The sequence below is a fragment of the Lineus longissimus genome, chromosome 7, assembly GCF_910592395.1.
Source record: "Lineus longissimus chromosome 7, tnLinLong1.2, whole genome shotgun sequence".
NCBI lineage: Eukaryota > Metazoa > Nemertea > Pilidiophora > Heteronemertea > Lineidae > Lineus > Lineus longissimus.
Genome location: NC_088314.1, coordinates 18962047 through 18979743, shown reverse-complemented (window position 1 = coordinate 18979743; position 17697 = coordinate 18962047). Strand labels below are relative to the sequence as shown.

Here is a 17697-nt window from a genome sequence, read left to right as displayed (position 1 = left end):
AAAATGCACAATGCATCGTTGTGTACATTCCCATACAAAATGACAACCTGAACGCCAGGTTGATCGAATGTGGTACTTGGCCAAATAGCAAGCCATGAGATTTCAGAAAAAATATTTTCAATATTGGACAACCTGAATATTGTGATTTCTCGTCGCTTTGAACGGTAAATCGGAGAGAAAAACGGTAGGGCTCTATCCTGATATACTTGTGCAACCCTTGATTCAAATCCTTGCGATGGATTGTGTGAAATAGAGGAGTATTTGTAGAATATAAAATGCCACCTTTTGTCCGGTTATTGAAATGTACTAAGAAAGTTGTGAAAGGAAAACCAAATGTCGGACACCAGGCAAATAGGCACTGCTGAATCATATAAATTCCAATTTGTTTGCATTACTTACCTAGCAGCACCAGCTGACCAGCATTGACTTATTTTTCGATTACTTGGTTTTCAGTGTTGTCGGACCAGGAGCCGGAGACTCATCACATGATGGATGACCCAAGAAGCCGGACAATCTTCAAGGCCTGTGAGCAGGGTTCATTGGCAGAGCTGAAGAAAGTGATCGCTGCAGGACAAGAAGTTGATGCAAAGAATATGACCGGTTACCGGTCAACTCATTTGGCTGCAAAGAATGGTCACGCTGAATGCCTGGAGTATTTGTTAGACTTGCCAGGAGTCGATCCTAACTGGATGTCATTTCAGGACGAGACACCCTTAATGCTCGCTTCAATTCCTGGACATACAGAATGCTTGCATATTCTTCTGAAGAAAAGAGCCGATCCGAACATCTGTAATTATATGATGGAATCGCCGCTACTAAAAGCTGTCCAAAATGGTCATTTGTGTGGCGTGGAGTTGTTGCTTCGGAACGGTGCTGACCCAAATAAAGGACAATTTAGCGGTTGCACTCCTCTGCATAGCGCAGTTTATGGACAAAACTTAACTCTGTTAAAAGTGTTACTAGAAAATGGGGCAGATGTCGGGAGGACTGAGGAGTGTAACTTAACGCCTATCTTCATTGCGTCTCAGTTTGGATTCTTGGATTGCTTGAGCGTACTTGTCGAGGAAGCTGAGAAACAAAATCAAAAGGATCTTGTGAATATGTCTGCAGAGGATGGGGCGACACCGCTCTATCTTGCTGCTCAGAATGGGCATGTAGAATGCGTTGACTTGTTGTTGAGGGCTGGGGCAGATCCCGACAAGGTTGCTAACTGTCCGCGTGCCGTGGCGCTCTATGCAGCAATACAATTCAATCGCATTGAGTGTGTTCAGTTGCTACTGCCAAAAACTGACTGTAAAGTGTATGCGAGTTGCGATGCAACGCCGTTTGAAATTGCTGCCAGCATTGGAGACAGAAACAGCTCTGGGGAGATTCTGCAATATCTTGTGGATAATATTCAAAATTATCATATAGACACGCTGCATTATATGGACTTAGATTCATTCGTGTACCGTTTATTCCCAAGTGCTTATTACAGGGTAAACTCTATGACTGCCACGTCACTGACCTCAATGATAATCAGTGGTTGTCATCCGGGGTTAATCAGCATCATGTTAAAAGCTGGCGCACTGCCAGATTGCTCGAAGTCCATAGCGTCAGCAAGGATGCTGAATGCTGGAGCGACACCAGACTCCTTTCCTGTGCGTCACCTACTCTCGAACACTCTTCCTCCAATCATTGCCGACTGTGAAAATGACAAGACTGAAATTCTGGAGCTTCTACTCAAACATGGCGCCAACCCAAATATATACTCTCCTACGGTTGAATACAATCTCTCCATATTATTCTCGTTATTATCAAGCAAGAAGTTAGGTTTACTGTTACGGAGTGGTGTAGAGACAACGTCATGTTTTCATTCTCTCAACCACAGTTCAGTGACATCACGTGAACAATATTCTGGATTCTTCAGCTCGAAGAGTACATTCGGGGACACGTATGTGATACCTGAATCATTCACAAAAGTGCTGCAACATTTCAGGGAATTTTATTCACAGGTTACAAGGTTAATGAGAATTGACGTCCTCATCAAACTATTACTAGAATTTACTACAAGTCCTGGATATCGATCAGATATAGTGGACCTGGTGAATCCCGGCACGGACAAAAACGATATTGTCCAAATCATGTCCAACCCCAGCTCTCTCGTTCATTCGTGTCGAGTGAAGATCAGAGAGTGTCTGACGTTTAGAAATCTTCGCCGTGAGATACTAGTTTCTCTCCTGAATCTTCCGACTGTAGTCTGTGATTTTATCCTCTATGCCGGAGACTTTGATACGGTAACTGATCTAGTCAATGCGGAGCCAAGACTTGATGCATTCATGTAGTCACGGCTTAAAAACAATGGCTATCAGCTGGGTTTTGGTCCGAATCTTTCACCCGTTAGTCCAAACTATTCAAGTGCACTTTACTTTGACAGTAAATTTCGCATACCATACATATTGGGCTCACCTGGACCAGGATTATTTCTCTGTTATAAACAAACTCTCTCATTTGTCAGTCCAAAGGGTGTCCTTTATGGAGAGGTTCTACTGTAGTTATGTACATCATCATCAGTGTTTCTCCTGTATCAGAAAACTATTGGGACCTGTTGTCAATAGAATAAGATTCTAATAATAATCTTTGTGTCAGTGTACTTTTATGTGTTGTGTCACACTGAATGCCATCTGTGACGTCACCAACTGAAGCTGCACCAACCACACTTGAACCTTTAAATGGATTGGTTCTCTTTCAAGGAGGCAAAATTCGTAGAGTACAACCAGGAAATAGAGAGCCTGGTCCAATATCCAGAGCAGCTGGTGTGGTCGTACCACTCATTCAATCCGGAAACATCTCCAGGGGACTCGAGGAGCTGTACCCACCTCACTTGAATCTTTATGGCCGGCGTCAATTTGTACTCAAAGGTTGAGTGTCTCTCTCAAAGTTACACCAGTTGTGAATAAAGTACCAGAGCTACGGTTGTGACACTGTCTTCCTCACTAAAGATGACCCGAGACTTTTCAGGGAACTCAAGAAGTCACACCCACCCCGCTTGATTGAACTTATATGGCCAGCTGCAATTTGTATACTGCTGCGTCCTGGGTTGAGCAAAGCAACTGCTGGGTTCTCCAGAAGCAGACTAAAAAACAGCCAAATAACAAAGATATAGCCTTCAATATTAGTTTATTCATTCCCCAAAACTTAATAACTTCACATGCCTGTACAAAAATCATAATATATTCCTTTTGTAGTATACAATATATATTTGACTCTAATAGCAGGGCAAGGTTTTTAACCAGGTGCTAAACATTTGGTGTATTTTAGTGTTTTAAAGGCAGTCACTATACATCCAGTCTAGGCCTAAAGACTGACACGGCAAAGAATCGTCGCCATCAGTGTTATGTTTTAAATTAACATACCGGTACCAGCTCGGGCCGCTGGAAATTGACAATAGACCTGCCAGATTCCTTTGTGAGCAAGTGAATAAAGGGGCAAAAGGATTAGAAGGAAATCCTAATCAGTCCCTTTTGCCCCTTGATTTCACCAGCCCACCAAGGATTCCGGCCAGTCAATTGTCAGTTTCTGGCTGCTCGTAATAAACAGGTATATTTTGAATCACCACTCCAGTTATGCAGAACACAAACACAACTCAAACTGGACTCAAAACCAGGTTGAATGCGAGCCCATTTTCACAACCGTAACCTAAATTAGAAGCAACAATTACATAATTCATAATCTTAATCCGCGAAGCCCAGAAGCCTTTTACATTCGTGAAATATTTTCTTCTTCAATTCTATCCGATACTTATTGCATAGACAGCTGTTTGAAAAAAACACTACACAACATCCAAGTAATCTCAATTTCCTTTCACAAGACCATTTGAAGGACTTGTAACTCTAGTTTAGGGCCATGGAATTGAGTGTATGAAATTACCTTTAACATAAAAGTTAGTATGCCTCTAGCTTTGAGTTCCTCAAGTTGACACATGACATCTCACTTGAGGCAATTTTAGATTTTTCAAACAAATGGGGCCCACTGTACGTAGCATAAATAAAACAAGTGCTTCTCTCTAGCTTCTTAAACACGTCAACTACCATAAACCCTTCATTTTCACCAGCCTAATCATTCTACAATTTTCTCGAGAGTAGGTACAAGCACAAATTTCAGGGGCACACAAGTGTTAACTTAATAGTTTTATCACTAGGAAATGGAATCCATTCGAAGAAGTAAATGTCAGGAAAATCTGAAAAGGATGTTTCAACAAATATTTAGGGCTGTGAAAATAAAGACGTTGACAGTATTTCGACACATTTCAGCAAACGACTTCCACCAGCAGCGTAAATTTGTGATACCTAGATGTGGTAAAGTGTATATTCCAAGCACATAGTTCTCATACCACGGATAATGGTAAAGATCATGATTACATATTTTTTGCTTAAAAGAGCAAACAAAAGCATACACGCATGAAAGAAAAACAAAAATTATTTGACAGAGGACAAGCCACAGGTGAAAACTGGACCAATGCATGATACAGATGTACATGTACGTACATGTAATACAATTACATGTACCTTTACATGTAAGTACATGAGCATTTCTGTTGGCACTATTTGATGACTACTGGTAAATTTTTACCAATTTCTCATCAAAGTTGTCCTTAGTTATGACTGGACTAACACCATATCAAAAAATAATTATACGGGCCATAATGATTTTTATTAGCTTTCATGGCAGAAAATGTTGGCTACTACAATTTTTAGTTCCCAGAACTGATTTTAAAATCAAATGGCCCCTTGCAGACGATTATTGCTAAGAATTGGGCACTGAATCATCGTCACATCTTACAAAAGGCAGTCACCCAAGCAGGACTCGCAAAGACAGTCAAACAAAACACCAAAATAATAGTAGCCCTTTTGACATATAGTATACATATACTGCCACCTGATCACACCAACAAAATAATTATGACCCTAGCACCGTTGTTAAAAACCCTGGATTGAATATAACTCTTTGATAGCACTGGTATGTTTAATAGTCAACCTGGAGAATCAGTTTCCCAACTTTGCGAGGAACAGCTTGGCATACCATACCTGGACTGGTAAAGAAAGCTTGTGAAATTTGAAGTCGGCAAATTCCTTTTCCGAGTATTGTCGACCCTTAATAAACTGAGAGCGACTGACAGGTGAAATTCTGGCGTTCTCGGCTGTATGGAATGCCAACTTATTTCTCAGCAAGTTGGGAAGCTACTTCAGGGTGTTGGTATGAGGAAAGAAATACATCATATGAGACAGAGGTTTTGGGAAACAAGTCAAAATCAATATCACTCCGCATCAAATACTTTGGTGAACCGTGATTGTGACTTAAAGAATTAGCACCTACTGCTGCAAATTTTGCTTACAAATTTGTAAAGACTTAGCATCTAAATACAGCTTGCTTTATTGCCAAGAAGATGTTATCAAATTGAAGCCCAGCCTTTTCTATAACACCACTCTGACCATTCCTTTGATTTACCTGCAAATTTGTCAGTACAGATTTGATTGGAACTACCGACCCAAAAGTGAAACCGGCGAGAAAATCATTTCACTGCAGGGGTAACTAACATCCCACAGGCACAATCACAGCTGGCCAAAACATCATATATCTTAAACTGGAGAGCCGCAATTACGCATCAATTCCTGAAACTTTGCAAAAAAATAAACTTTAAAATATCTTTATCAAATGCATTTCCTTTTTCTAGGGTCACTTTCAAAGTTCTTTCCAAAAGTGACCCAAAAACCAAGACCATCTATGTATGTTTTAACCCGGTGATCCATGCAATAACGGCAAGTACTTCACCCTCTCATTGGGCAGTAACAACATCACTTCCCCCTGAAGAAATCTTCAGGAACTCAAAAACATTTCTCCATAACCTACTCCGGTGAAATGGCAAGACTGTCTCAGTTGTGACCCGTTTAGTCCGCAAGGTGACAGGAATTGACACACGTACCTACGACCCCCAGTAACAGGGGAGAGGAAGCCATCACATTTGAAAACCTAAAAATATCTCTGGGCATTTCGACTTCAATACGAAGCTTGTACCATGCGTTTGTCGCGAACCTTGGACATGGCTTTCGTTCTCGCCTTGAAGCACGCCAAATTGTACTGGTGCTGAAACAGATCAGGTCAAGGCGTTAAAATGGGAAAAGAAGAGCACATATCAAATCAAACAATGAAAAATTTTGCTGACAAACCACCCAAGCAAGCCCCAATGTTTGAACAAAGAATGTGCCAAGAAAGTATACCCCAATGGCCTATTCTACTTGACTTGAATTGTAAGAAAAATATTCCTTACCCGTTCATGTTTGCTCGATTTGATAGGTTTTGCAGTACCAACTGGGATTGGTGCACCGAGCTCAAATATATCTCTCACAAGTTCATTCTCCTGAAACGCAAGCAAAATATTTATCCAACTAACCACAGTCCTCTTCACACAGATTTGCACTGCTTTATCCAACTAAAGACTTTCTCATCGGTTTGACTTGTCATATTCAGTATGGATTGAAATTTTACCGGTTACGGGCTGCCAGAAACTGACAGTAGATGAACTGGAATACTTTGTTGGCGAAAGCCCAGTCGAGTGCGATGGGCTGTGGAATTAGGCACTAAGTCAACCAAGGAAGGCAAATCTAGCGATCGTGCGGTGCTGTTCATCACACACAATAGAGAGCACCAAAAAAGTATTTTCAAAATTTTACCTGTAGGTGGACGTTGATTCCGGCTCCGATGCAGTTACACATCATATCATACTGCCTCTTCCGTACCCACGAGTCAATGATGAGAACTTCGGGTCCGAATTTGATTGAGAGTTCTGGAGATTCTCCAATCTGGAACATCAGAGGACAAACAATATTATGACACTTTTTCTCAACACCTGCACTGTTGTTAGTGATGGTACCATTTCTTACTGTGTTTGGAAGTAAAGATCTACACCATCTATGAAATAATCACTACTGGAGGTGTTTTTCTGAATGAAAAATAAGAATTTACTCACTTCAATGGTTTTCAAAATATCTCTGAAGCTCGACCGTTGCTGTCTGCGGTCCTTCTTTGCCCTGTACTTGTTACTGTCAGTGGCTAGTCTCTTCAGTATCGTGCACAGATTGTCTATGTCATCACCTTCAAATTCCTAAACAAAAAGTACACAATTTTAAACCCTTTTCATTTGCGAATGCCCCATCCCAACATGAATTTGCAGTAAATATGCTACACAGAATTGATGCTTTTTGTCTCCCCTGCATCTATTGCACAGAAAGGAGAGTTCCAAAGTTGCAATTTCATGAAACAGCGTAATATGAAATGGCCAGGGCCATTGTGCTCACCTCATGTGGAGGAAAGATGGATAAAGAGCATGGTATTGTGTCATGTAGTGTTAGGTTTGATGTAGGTCCAAGCAATTATAATTTCCCCAAAATGGCCAATTTACATAACATTCGACCTCTGTGACCTTGAAAAGTAGGTCAAATCAAAGAAGACCCGGGTGACACATTGAATGGTTGTTAGAATTAGATGTACCTATGATATAAAATTGGTGCCAATCGGGCAAGTCATTACTAGGAATAATGGCATTTTGAAGAATTTAGGATTTGGCCCCCTCCCTGGAGGCCAAACGGCAAATCAGATCGCACCAAACTTCGGTACCTGAGATCACCTGACCAAGGGGTACATGTGTACTTAATTTTTGATCAATAGTCATTGCAGTTAAGAAACGTGCCATAGTTACGGCCTGACGGCGAATTTACGCCATTTGACCTTTGTGACCTTGACAAGAAGGTTAAATTAAAAACCTGTGTGACATATACTGTATGGTGGTTAGATGTGCCCATGATATCAAATTGGTGGCAATCGGGCAAGAAGTTAAGGAATAATCACATTTTTAAGGTTTTTGGATTTTGCCCCCTGGTGGTCAAGTGGTGAATCATATTGGACCAAACTTCGGTCCCTGAGATCACCTGACTAAGGGGTAAATGTGTACCAAATTTGGTATCAATAGTCATTGCAGTTTAGAAACGTGCCATCGTTACATCCTAACGGCCAATTTACACCATTTGACCTCTGTGACCTTGAAAAGGAGGTCAAATCAAAAACCCGGAGGATATATGATGCACCTTTGCTAGAAGTACCTACCATATTTTTTTCAAAATTTCCCGACTACTATTAAGGGAGATATTGCATATTTTCACTTTTAACGTTTGGCCCCCTGGTGGCCAAACCATGAAACGAATCGGACCGAAACTTGGTCTCCAAGGTGTCATTACATAAGGGTACATGTGCACCAAGTTTCAACTCAATAGCTCTAACAGTTACGAAACGTGCCCTGCTAACGGACGACGGACGACGACGGACGACGACGACGACGACGACGACGACGACGACGGACGACGGACGCCACGGTATGGGATAAGCTCACCTCTGCTAAGAGGTGAGCTAAAAACAGCTGTAAATATCTCCACGGTTACTTACCTCATCTTGCTCTCTCGCTAACTCATACATCAGAGCGATAGCTTCACCGGCAGCAATTCTCAGATCAACATCGGCACTTTCTAATAGTTGTGGAAGCTTAGGTAGGTGGCTGGAAAATGGTCAAAGATGTCTAAAAGCGACGCCACAAGAAAACACAAGAATTCTCTCATGAAAACTTTTCTAGATTTGCAAAGACGGCACTTTCTATGAGTTGTGGAAACTTAGGTTTAAAACGACAAAAAAAAGATTTTCCTCACTATTTTGAGGGTAACTTCTTTGAGTGTACCGAGTACCCTCTCTCCGACAGAGACCCTGTACTTCTGGCAACCCCATGCAACTAATTCAATCAACAACTCACCTATAAAGTAACGTATCGACAGCAGACGGCGGTGATATGGAGAGTAGCAGAGACCAACCATTCAAGGCAGCGAAGTGCAACTGGGTCATCTCTGGTGTGACCGTCGGTGGGCTCTTGTCTCCCTTAAGATACGAGGCACTGAAGATGGTTTCTAGTGTACTCAGCATTGTGACTACCTCCTGAAAAATCAACAAATGTGAATTCGAGTTTCAGAGATAAAGAGAAAAATTTATAATGCTGCACTTCAAGCCTGACAACTCAACAGTATAGCATTGCTAAAACTACAGGCGGCCTGATTTACTTCAGGCGGTACCCCATCAACCTGTGGACACACAAGACCGACATAGCTCAATTCCACCTAGACTCATTACACTCCCTCAACCACAGAAGCCTAATTTCCTAACTTGGCTAAGGCACACAATCTACCCATTGATATAACGGACCAACTTGGTAACCAAAGGAAACATGGCTTGAAAATAATCCACAGACAAAAATTTAGGTTTTCCGAATCATTTTTGCTTGAATAAAGAGAAGAGTTGTATCAGAGGTGAATTTTATGGTACATTTTTTCTGGTAGTGCTGTATTTACCATAGATATTAAACGCACTTTGCGAGTACATCACTCCATCATTACACGCACAGGGGAATAATAGTTCATACCATATTTTTTTGAAAACATCAATAAGCACTTACCTCCAGATCACCTCCAGCTATAAAGCAGCACACTGCCATGCCTTCAGCACACTGAAACAAGAGAAATAGATCATCCTCTACTTTATCCACATTTCAGAAAAAGATCAGCAAAGGCATAAAGTCTGATGATTGATGTGCATTATACATGTATCATAATCGAATCTTATTACAAAAGCATGATGTTTTAACAGATCTATAGACTTTATCAATACTTACAGCAGCCCTTGCTTTAGAACTGGCAGATCGATCCAGCATCACAGTCTGCATGATGGGTTTAATAGATCTATAGACTTCATTCCCCTCGGCTCCAGGACCCAGCTGGATAACTAAAGACATGGCACATTTCGCAGCCAACACCTGTTCCTCACCCTTTCCCTTCTTTAGACATCTTTCTAAACTATCGGTTATGGTTACATATCTGAAAGTAAAATGGAAAAACATGTTTTCTTGCAAATTGTGAGAAAACAGCACGTCCAATGATGTCACTGAGAATCCCAAAATTGTGTTTGCCTGAAGGCAGATCAGTGGGTGAATGGTTGGAGCAGGAAAAATTTACTAACAATATCGTCCAAATACAACATCCACATACTTAGAATGCTTGAACAAAAATGATAAACCTACTTACCTATCTAGCAAGAAATCAAATACATATCTCTTGGAAAATGCTGTGACTAAGCCTTTGAGGCAATTCTGTCGTCCACCAGCACTGAAAAACATTAGTGAAGACTTGAAATTACAGAAAACATATGAGTGAGTCACTCTCCTTATACATTTTTGATGTTATGTACATTCTGTACCTGGTCAACCGATGCCAATCAATTTGTTCTATTCGGACAGACAATGGGCTGGCGCCACTTAGATGACCAATGGTCAGGATGTCATAGTCTCGCTTGACCTTTGTTTCAATTTAGAAAATTGATCTACCAGTCTCATATCTCTAAAACTGAAACTAGAGTACTTTCATTATAAAACACTTCAGAGAGTTAATTCTACAAACCCACCTTTTTTGTGTACATCCATCAATACAATCTTTGACCTTCTCCTCAAAGTCGTCGAAAGCAACTGTGGTAGTGTCGTCACCGTCCTGCTGCTCTGCGATAGCAGTCTGGACGCCAACTGAAAATAGCCGATTGGTGCAGTTCACGTTCTGATAACACTTGATTAGCACCTTACAATTAGAAACGACATGTGTACACCTTTGATCCCATTGTTCTAGAGTTCAATCAATCAATCGATCTATCTATCTTTAATTATAATGCTTCCGAACTTGTCCTGCTGCTTACAGTTTTAACTTAAAGCTAAAGAAAGCAACTTATAACACTAAAATTCAAGTGTCACTAGTGTGTTGTTAAAATAATTTCATTTTTGTTTCTGAGGGAATTTGCCAAAAAAGGTTAACTGCTGTCTAAACAAAGGCACCAGTCAGTCATACAACTGTATTCCATCCACTGGTGAAACTGGATGAGGTTACTATACTATTTTAGGTGCCATGGTGGCAGCTCGTTAAACCCATACTAGGCCCTAAATGACATGTTTGAATAATAATTTACAAGAGCCAGATTAGCTTGTCGAAAAACAGAACAATTAGAAATTAATTAGGTAAGTACTATTCAGAGACGTACCAATTGAACTTTACACTAATTTGATTAGCTTTTGTTTTGTATGAGAGGACTCCCGAAATATTGAGCAAGAAGTCTGTCTGATTTAACAGCTAAGATACCGGTAGGCCATTATTTTGAAGAGTACTATTTTCAATATGCCAAGGTCGATTTTCTCCTCTTGTTGATCTCTTCAGCATTCCAACACATACATTTTCATTGGATCAATGGATGAATGAATTGACTTTCTGACCACTACATACCTGTTTGACTACGAGGTTTAATTTCAGCAAAAGCAGGGCTTTGTGCGAGTGTATTTTAGAAACAACCAAAGGCCTGTTATGCGAGTTGGTCAGATTATGATGGGGCGGCACCATATTTATGGGCAAGCACGATGGCACTGTTGATGAGTATCCGACCTCCTATAGAAAACTTACTGTCATCGTAAATGCTTGTGGCATCAGAGATGTTACTGACGACGCTACAGTTATCCGCTGAATGGTCAGTATCCTCGCGGTCATTTGGTAACCTCAGCCCATCTGGTTTTGAACCTGCAATGATCGAGTTTGAGATATCAGAATATTTGTTTCTTTTAAAATATACACCAGGTATTATAAATACCAGATGCCAGGGGAAACTCTGATTGAACTTGGAAGAGATTTTGAAAAGAAAGCAATCCAAAGAGAGAGAATACAATATTGCAAAAGCAATCCAAGGACATATTTACCATTCATTGCATCTTTGCATGAAAACAGTTCAAATAGTAGTTGACCCAACATCATGCTCTTTTATTGGCACGGTCTTGTCACGAGCTAGTTTAAAATTGAACTGCATGGGAAACTCAAGGCAAACCTTTTATAGGCCCAACAAAAACTTGTCAGGATTGCACAACAACCTTGCTTGTGTTGTGCTGTATTCACATTTGGAGGCAAGGAATCTGTGTTTGAGTTGGACTGGGAAAGACCCATAATCATATTTCACCATCATTGGCAGTGGCAGTGGCAATGACCGTGGAGAGGCCACATGTGTTGGCATCGTTCTAGTTATGAGTCATTCCCCATGATCTATTCTGTGCCGAGATCAGGCAAATTGCCAAATGGGCAATAGTCAAATAAATGGCCATGTATGTATGTATGTACAGTGAACCTATAGGCCATAGCCTAGGTTAACAAAAAAAGAATAAATCAACGACAGTTGCCCATTTTTTACTTCCACTTTTGTCTATACAATATAGCAGCAGTCAATGAATAAAACATACATGTCAACACAAACACTGTACAGAACATATGGTGAAATACACATACGTCACAACACTATTTTCTACAAAATGAATGAATGAATCCACACTGCACAAAAGCATGTGCAACTGCGTGTGTCTACATACAGTCACTGTACATTTTGACACAGCATTTCGGGTCGTGACCCATTTCGAAACACACCTTTCTTCCCTCCGCTTCTCCGCTTTCCCTTAGGCATATTTACAGTTTATTAATTGGCTAAATATCACGAGGGTATATTGCGAAATATAGAGTTCTGTAACAATGATAACGGCATGAATTTGGTGTAAATATTGTTCACTAAAATCGACATGATCCAGTCTACAGGTTCAAGAACATGAAGTCCATGTACACCTTATTCTCACCAGGCAAGGTGAGCTGGCATTTGAAAAGAACGAATTAATTGGCCAAAATGCTGCATTGTGGGAAATTTTCAGAATTCTAGGTACGCGGTAAAATTTAGTTTCGAGGACACTCCCAAATTGAATATGTACCTAATACTACCTAATTTATGGCTTTATTGTCATCTAAATTTCATAGATTATTTTATTTTGTCAATAACTGAATATAATGTTTTTGAAAGAACGAGATTTTATGTTTCACAATACTCTTTTATCGATGGCTTATATAAACCACCAGCTTTGTAAAAAGGGGTCAAGTGAGGTCATGAAAATTTTCGCGCTGCTGATTGGCTATTCGATTGAACGTTCTCGCAACGTCGTGGTGTCTATAAATAGTCCCGATTGCGTAGCGACCACGTATTTACTTCCAAACAGCCCGGCGGAGCGCATCGTACCGAATTTCTCTTGCTTTATCTTCGATATTTCCTACAATAATCGTATAGATCTTCCAAAAAAGGTTTGATTATGTGTCCCGCAATGGAAGGAATCAAACTAGCCACAAATTTGAACTTAAATCGTCGTAAAACTCGCAGAGGGAAGAGATGTGGACAACGGCACCGTGACCGTGTGATAGAAAATGTTGTTGGTGATTGCGCAACCCTTCTGATCGCAGACATTCTAAGGAGCGAGTCTAAAAAAGGCTGCACAGACTGTGTAAAGAGACGTGAATTTCGTGGAAAACGCCGTGGTCTGCGTCCGAACTTTTATCCTAAAGCCCCAAAGAACTCTTCAACTTTCATCATTGACAACAAGGACTTTCTTTGGGACGGCGAAGTTGGTTGTATAAAAAACCGAAAACAGCCAGTCACTCCACCACCGGTGGCAGTGCTCAATCTGCTCGCACCGCCAGCTCCATTGTTCGTAACATTGACAAATTCCCCATTCTATGGAGAAAGGTCATCTGAAGTCTTCAACCTTCAAACGTCGCCGACAAATTCTGAAGTTTCTGATGTTTCAGGAAATGATGCTTCCTTTTACGTACCAACGCCGTTGAAATCTGATATTCACCGGAACACTCCAGAAAAACAACCTGAAAGTGAAAAGGACGCTTGTCCTTTGGAAGATATGTTCGATTCAGACTATGAATCTTTCGGAGAAGACGATACGTATTCATTCATGCTCCAAGACTTTGAATCTGCATTTCAGAATGCGCAGGAAGAACCACTGTGGTCGTTTGGTCGCTATGAACTTATTGACGGGATATCCGAGTTAGGTGATCGTGTTGCTGAGTTAGAACACTTGACGTCAAGGAAGGAACAGTCTGTGGCCAGTGACTCTTGTGCCACGTTGGAAATAGGAGCCGACACAGTATTAGGGGAACAAAGGAGTTGTGAAGATCTTTCGGACGATATTCGTGACTTGTATGCAGAACTGGAGGAACTAAGACAAGAAAACGCACACCTGAGATCGGAAAATAAGTCATGATTCAGAACATATTGATTAGAATACGAAGGTGCATTTAGTTTTATGTCTGGTTTTTAGACTGATGAGATTGAGAATAGTGTGACATTGAATTGTGAATTTTATCTTCCGTTCTATAATCTTGCTGACAAATTTTGCACCAAGTTTCCAGTTGACTTGTTACTTGTGTCGTAAAAAGATGTCTATTAGTATTTGATTATTTGAAATGAAATCGAAAAGAACAGTGACTTCTGTCATAACTGGACACATTATCCGTGAAATCTTAACATTATTTGCCTAAACCTTGATGGCGTTCACATGATATTTTGGGTGGTGAATGAAATGTTTTATATCAATCATTTTACTGAAAAAACTTGTATGTAAATATGTTACAAAAGAAACCATTAAAAGACAATACTGTACATTTCATGTCACTTCTTGCATCGATCCATACTTCTAATCCCTATTCTTACAATTTCAGTTTGAAGCAACGATAGACTCGACGAATCGGTCATCTGCGGGTGCGGTGATGTTTTAAAATGGCGGGCTACTGCCGAGGTAAACATTACTGTTCATCATATCATTGTCTGTTGTGTACTTCCGTAATAATCAATCGGATTGATGACCCTATCATTAGATTGATGAAGTGATAGTTTTGGGGAATTATCATACTTATCCTTCTCTATAAACCAAGTAACTTGCTGCATTGTTAAGTTTCTTGATGTGGTTCCTTGGCATGGTTGGATAAGGTGTAGCTAGAGTTTTTGTCAGCTGGTAGTTTTTGTCTAGATTGGGACTTGGGAGTGTATCAGAAACTGCATGCGAACAGAATTGTTAGAATCAAGTATAGTTTCTGATGTAATCCTAGTGAACCCTCTACACAGGAACTCTGATACTGCCGTATGCCAGCTTGGCAGAAACTTGTGCAGGAGTATTTGAACTAAACAAATTTGTTGTTCGATTTCAGTATAAGCAACGGAACGGAGGGGGTTGACATTGCCACACCTTCTTCCCGACAACGTTTTTACAGGACGACTCGGTGGATGGTTACAGGGATGGAAGTGCAGAGGTTTGTGGGGTTCACAGATAGGTAACTGTGATTCCCATGTCTTGTGCATGTCCGCAGAATTGTACTAGAAAAAACCTGTTTTAGTTGACTAAGGTTGTCAACGCTTTGGGAAGGCAAAAACATCTCTAAAGTTGTGTGTTATAAAATAATTTCTAAATCGCAACTTGCAACATTGAAGTAAGACTCTTGAAGACTGCCTTTTAGGTGGTCACTATAGGGTGTCTGTCCTATCATCTTGATATGCAAGGCTCTAAAGATTATCATTTAAATTTTTAATCTAGCAGCATTAGTACGGTCTCTCTTAGCACTTCTGAGACTGGTAGATGCGGCAACAACCGGTTTACAGTGACATAATGGAGAGTAATCCATGATATGATGGAGACCAGGCCACATTTGAGAAGATGTATACAAAATGGTGCCAGTTGGACAATGGATTCCAACAGCTGTACGCGATGTGAGTCATTCCATTCGCATTCCCATCCCCTGTTCCGATTGGGTCACCTGGAGCTGATCTGGATGTATGACTGTAGTTTCACCCACCTGCAGCTTGGGAGGAAGGCATCATAGCGAATGCACCAGCTTGGGAGGAAGACACCTGGTGGTCGGCCTGTGCCTCTGATGGAGGACAAGGCTGCTGAAAAGATCTTCATATAGTGGGGAGAAAGTTTTGTTTTGTTCATACGGCAAGGCAAGGGCATCCAGACTGGTGAGGTTCCATTCAATATACGAGTTGGTTGCACCTGGCTGGGTATATCCATTATTCAGTACATCGAGATCTATTTTTATTCTAATAAAAACCAAGGTAATAATACTGATATGAAATAATGTCGACAATGACCATTTGCAACTGACCAGGCCTCGGCACCACCGAAATGTTTGTAACCTACAACAGAAGCGTTCTGTTTTTTTACATTGAACCTGGCAAAAGGACTCTAACCTTGCTTCACAAAAAGGTCTACAACAAATATTACTGAACGGAATCAGGCGATCTTGGTATTGTTCCGCTTCTAGAAAGATTCCCCATCCACTGGTAGTGGAGGCATCTAATTGTGTTTTTTCTGGACCACCCTGTATAGCCATCAAAGACAGTTCACAGTTATTATGCTTCAGTCACCAAGTCCATAGTCCACTATTGCTCTCGGATGGCAATCTGTGTCCAAGTCCCAGTTGAGACCAGCCTTGCATCACCTTATCCGTTAGAGAATTTTAGTCTTATCCAGGAGACGATATGTCGATGGGACTGCAAAAAATTGTCTCTATAGTGTAATGGCTAACACACTGTCGCTCTGTGATAGAAATCTGGGTTCAAGTCCCAGTGGGGACCAGCCTTGCATGAAAATCTACTTTTGAATCTACTGGTTGTGACTAAAAAACTCGCCTGAGCAAATTGGTGACTTGATGCCGTGTCTGATAGCAATAGTACAACCATCCTTAAGGACACTCTTGACTTCGGTACATCCAGTGTTCGAGATGAGGACACGTTTACTGCATGGGCACATCAAGTGTCGGAGACAGAAATGCTGTGAACGTCCAGTGTGTCTAACATCAACACGCTCACATTTGGTTGTTCTAAGACAAGGATAACCAACCTGGACACATCCAGTGTTGAGACAGACACGACACATCCTCTAAATGAAACCAGGGCCTCCTGACTTTGATACATGATAGCCCACACAAGGGAACCAATCTGGACACACCCAGTATTAGGACAGACGCGACACATCCTCTAAATGAAACCAGGGCCCCCTGACATTGATACTTGCTTGTCAAGGCAAGGGTAACCAACCTGGACACAAGACATTGATACTTGCTTGTCAAGGCAAGGGTAACCAACCTGGACACATCCAGTGTTGAGACAGACACGACACATCCTCTAAATGAAACCAGGGCCCCTGACTTTTTGATACATGATAGTCAAGACAAGGATAACCAACCTGGACACACCCAGTATTGGGACAGACGCGACACATCCTCTAAATGAAACCAGGGCCCCCTGACGTTGATACTTGCTTGTCAAGGCAAGGGTAACCAACCTGGACACATCCAGTGTTGAGACAGACACGACACATCCTCTAGATGAAACCAGGGCCCCCTGACTTTGATACATGATAGTCAAGACAAGGATAACCAACCTGGACACATCCAGTGTTGTGACTGACACGACACATCCTCTAGATGAAACCAGGGCCCCTGACTTTGATACATGATAGTCAAGACAAGGATAACCAACCTGGACACATCCAGTGTTGAGACAGACACGACACATCCTCTAAATGAAACCAGGGCACCTGACGTTGATACATGATAGTCGTGACAAGGATAACCAACCTGGACACATCCAGTGTTGAGACAGACACGACAAATCCTCTAAATGAAACCAGGGCCCCTGACTTGTTGATACCTGATAGTCAAGACATGGACCATG

General features: G+C 41.2%; 3 protein-coding genes across 5 annotated transcripts; 2 read left to right on the top strand and 1 right to left on the bottom strand.

Annotated features, from left to right (window-relative positions):
* Positions 1-86: 86 nt before the first annotated feature.
* LOC135490977 (ankyrin-3-like) lies at positions 87-2543 on the top strand. Of its 2 annotated transcripts, none has more exons than XM_064776589.1 (2): positions 87-184; positions 454-2543. In XM_064776589.1, exon 2 carries the CDS (start codon positions 486-488, stop codon positions 2322-2324), a length of 1839 nt encoding a protein of 612 aa, XP_064632659.1. In that variant the 5' UTR covers positions 87-184; positions 454-485; the 3' UTR covers positions 2325-2543. The 2 variants fall into 2 exon arrangements, with proteins under 2 accessions (XP_064632659.1, XP_064632658.1); XM_064776588.1 differs by having other exon boundaries at positions 89-164.
* Positions 2544-3142: 599 nt separating this feature from the next.
* Positions 3143-12760, bottom strand: LOC135490981 (interferon-related developmental regulator 2-like). Of its 2 annotated transcripts, none has more exons than XM_064776596.1 (12): positions 12564-12760; positions 11562-11675; positions 10528-10642; positions 10152-10232; positions 9743-9944; positions 9527-9577; positions 8834-9012; positions 8476-8584; positions 7007-7141; positions 6711-6839; positions 6308-6397; positions 3143-6123 (listed from the first exon to the last, which is right to left on the bottom strand). In XM_064776596.1, exons 1-12 carry the CDS (start codon positions 12598-12600, stop codon positions 6037-6039), a joined length of 1329 nt encoding a protein of 442 aa, XP_064632666.1. In that variant the 5' UTR covers positions 12601-12760; the 3' UTR covers positions 3143-6036. The 2 variants fall into 2 exon arrangements, with proteins under 2 accessions (XP_064632666.1, XP_064632665.1); XM_064776595.1 differs by lacking the exon at positions 12564-12760 and adding an exon at positions 11852-11957.
* A 422-nt stretch (positions 12761-13182) lies between these two features.
* LOC135490984 (uncharacterized) lies at positions 13183-16087 on the top strand. The gene is made up of 3 exons (XM_064776598.1): positions 13183-14255; positions 14685-14761; positions 15171-16087. The coding sequence occupies exon 1, from the start codon at positions 13268-13270 to the stop codon at positions 14225-14227; it is 960 nt and encodes a 319-aa protein (XP_064632668.1). The 5' UTR covers positions 13183-13267; the 3' UTR covers positions 14228-14255; positions 14685-14761; positions 15171-16087.
* Positions 16088-17697: the final 1610 nt, after the last annotated feature.

Bases quoted from the DNA above. Each gene is read 5' to 3' on its own strand.
- LOC135490984 (XM_064776598.1), top strand. From the start codon at position 13,268: ATGTGTCCCGCAATGGAAGGAATCAAACTAGCCACAAATTTGAACTTA.
- LOC135490981 (XM_064776595.1), bottom strand. From the start codon at position 11,906: ATGATGTTGGGTCAACTACTATTTGAACTGTTTTCATGCAAAGATGCA. The intron at 8,585-8,833 runs GTGAGTTGTTGA...ACCATTTTCCAG, and splicing joins GTCGATACGTTACTTTATAG to CCACCTACCTAAGCTTCCAC. The intron at 6,398-6,710 runs GTAAAATTTTGA...CTTGCGTTTCAG, and splicing joins GAATCAACGTCCACCTACAG to GAGAATGAACTTGTGAGAGA.
- LOC135490977 (XM_064776589.1), top strand. From the start codon at position 486: ATGATGGATGACCCAAGAAGCCGGACAATCTTCAAGGCCTGTGAGCAG.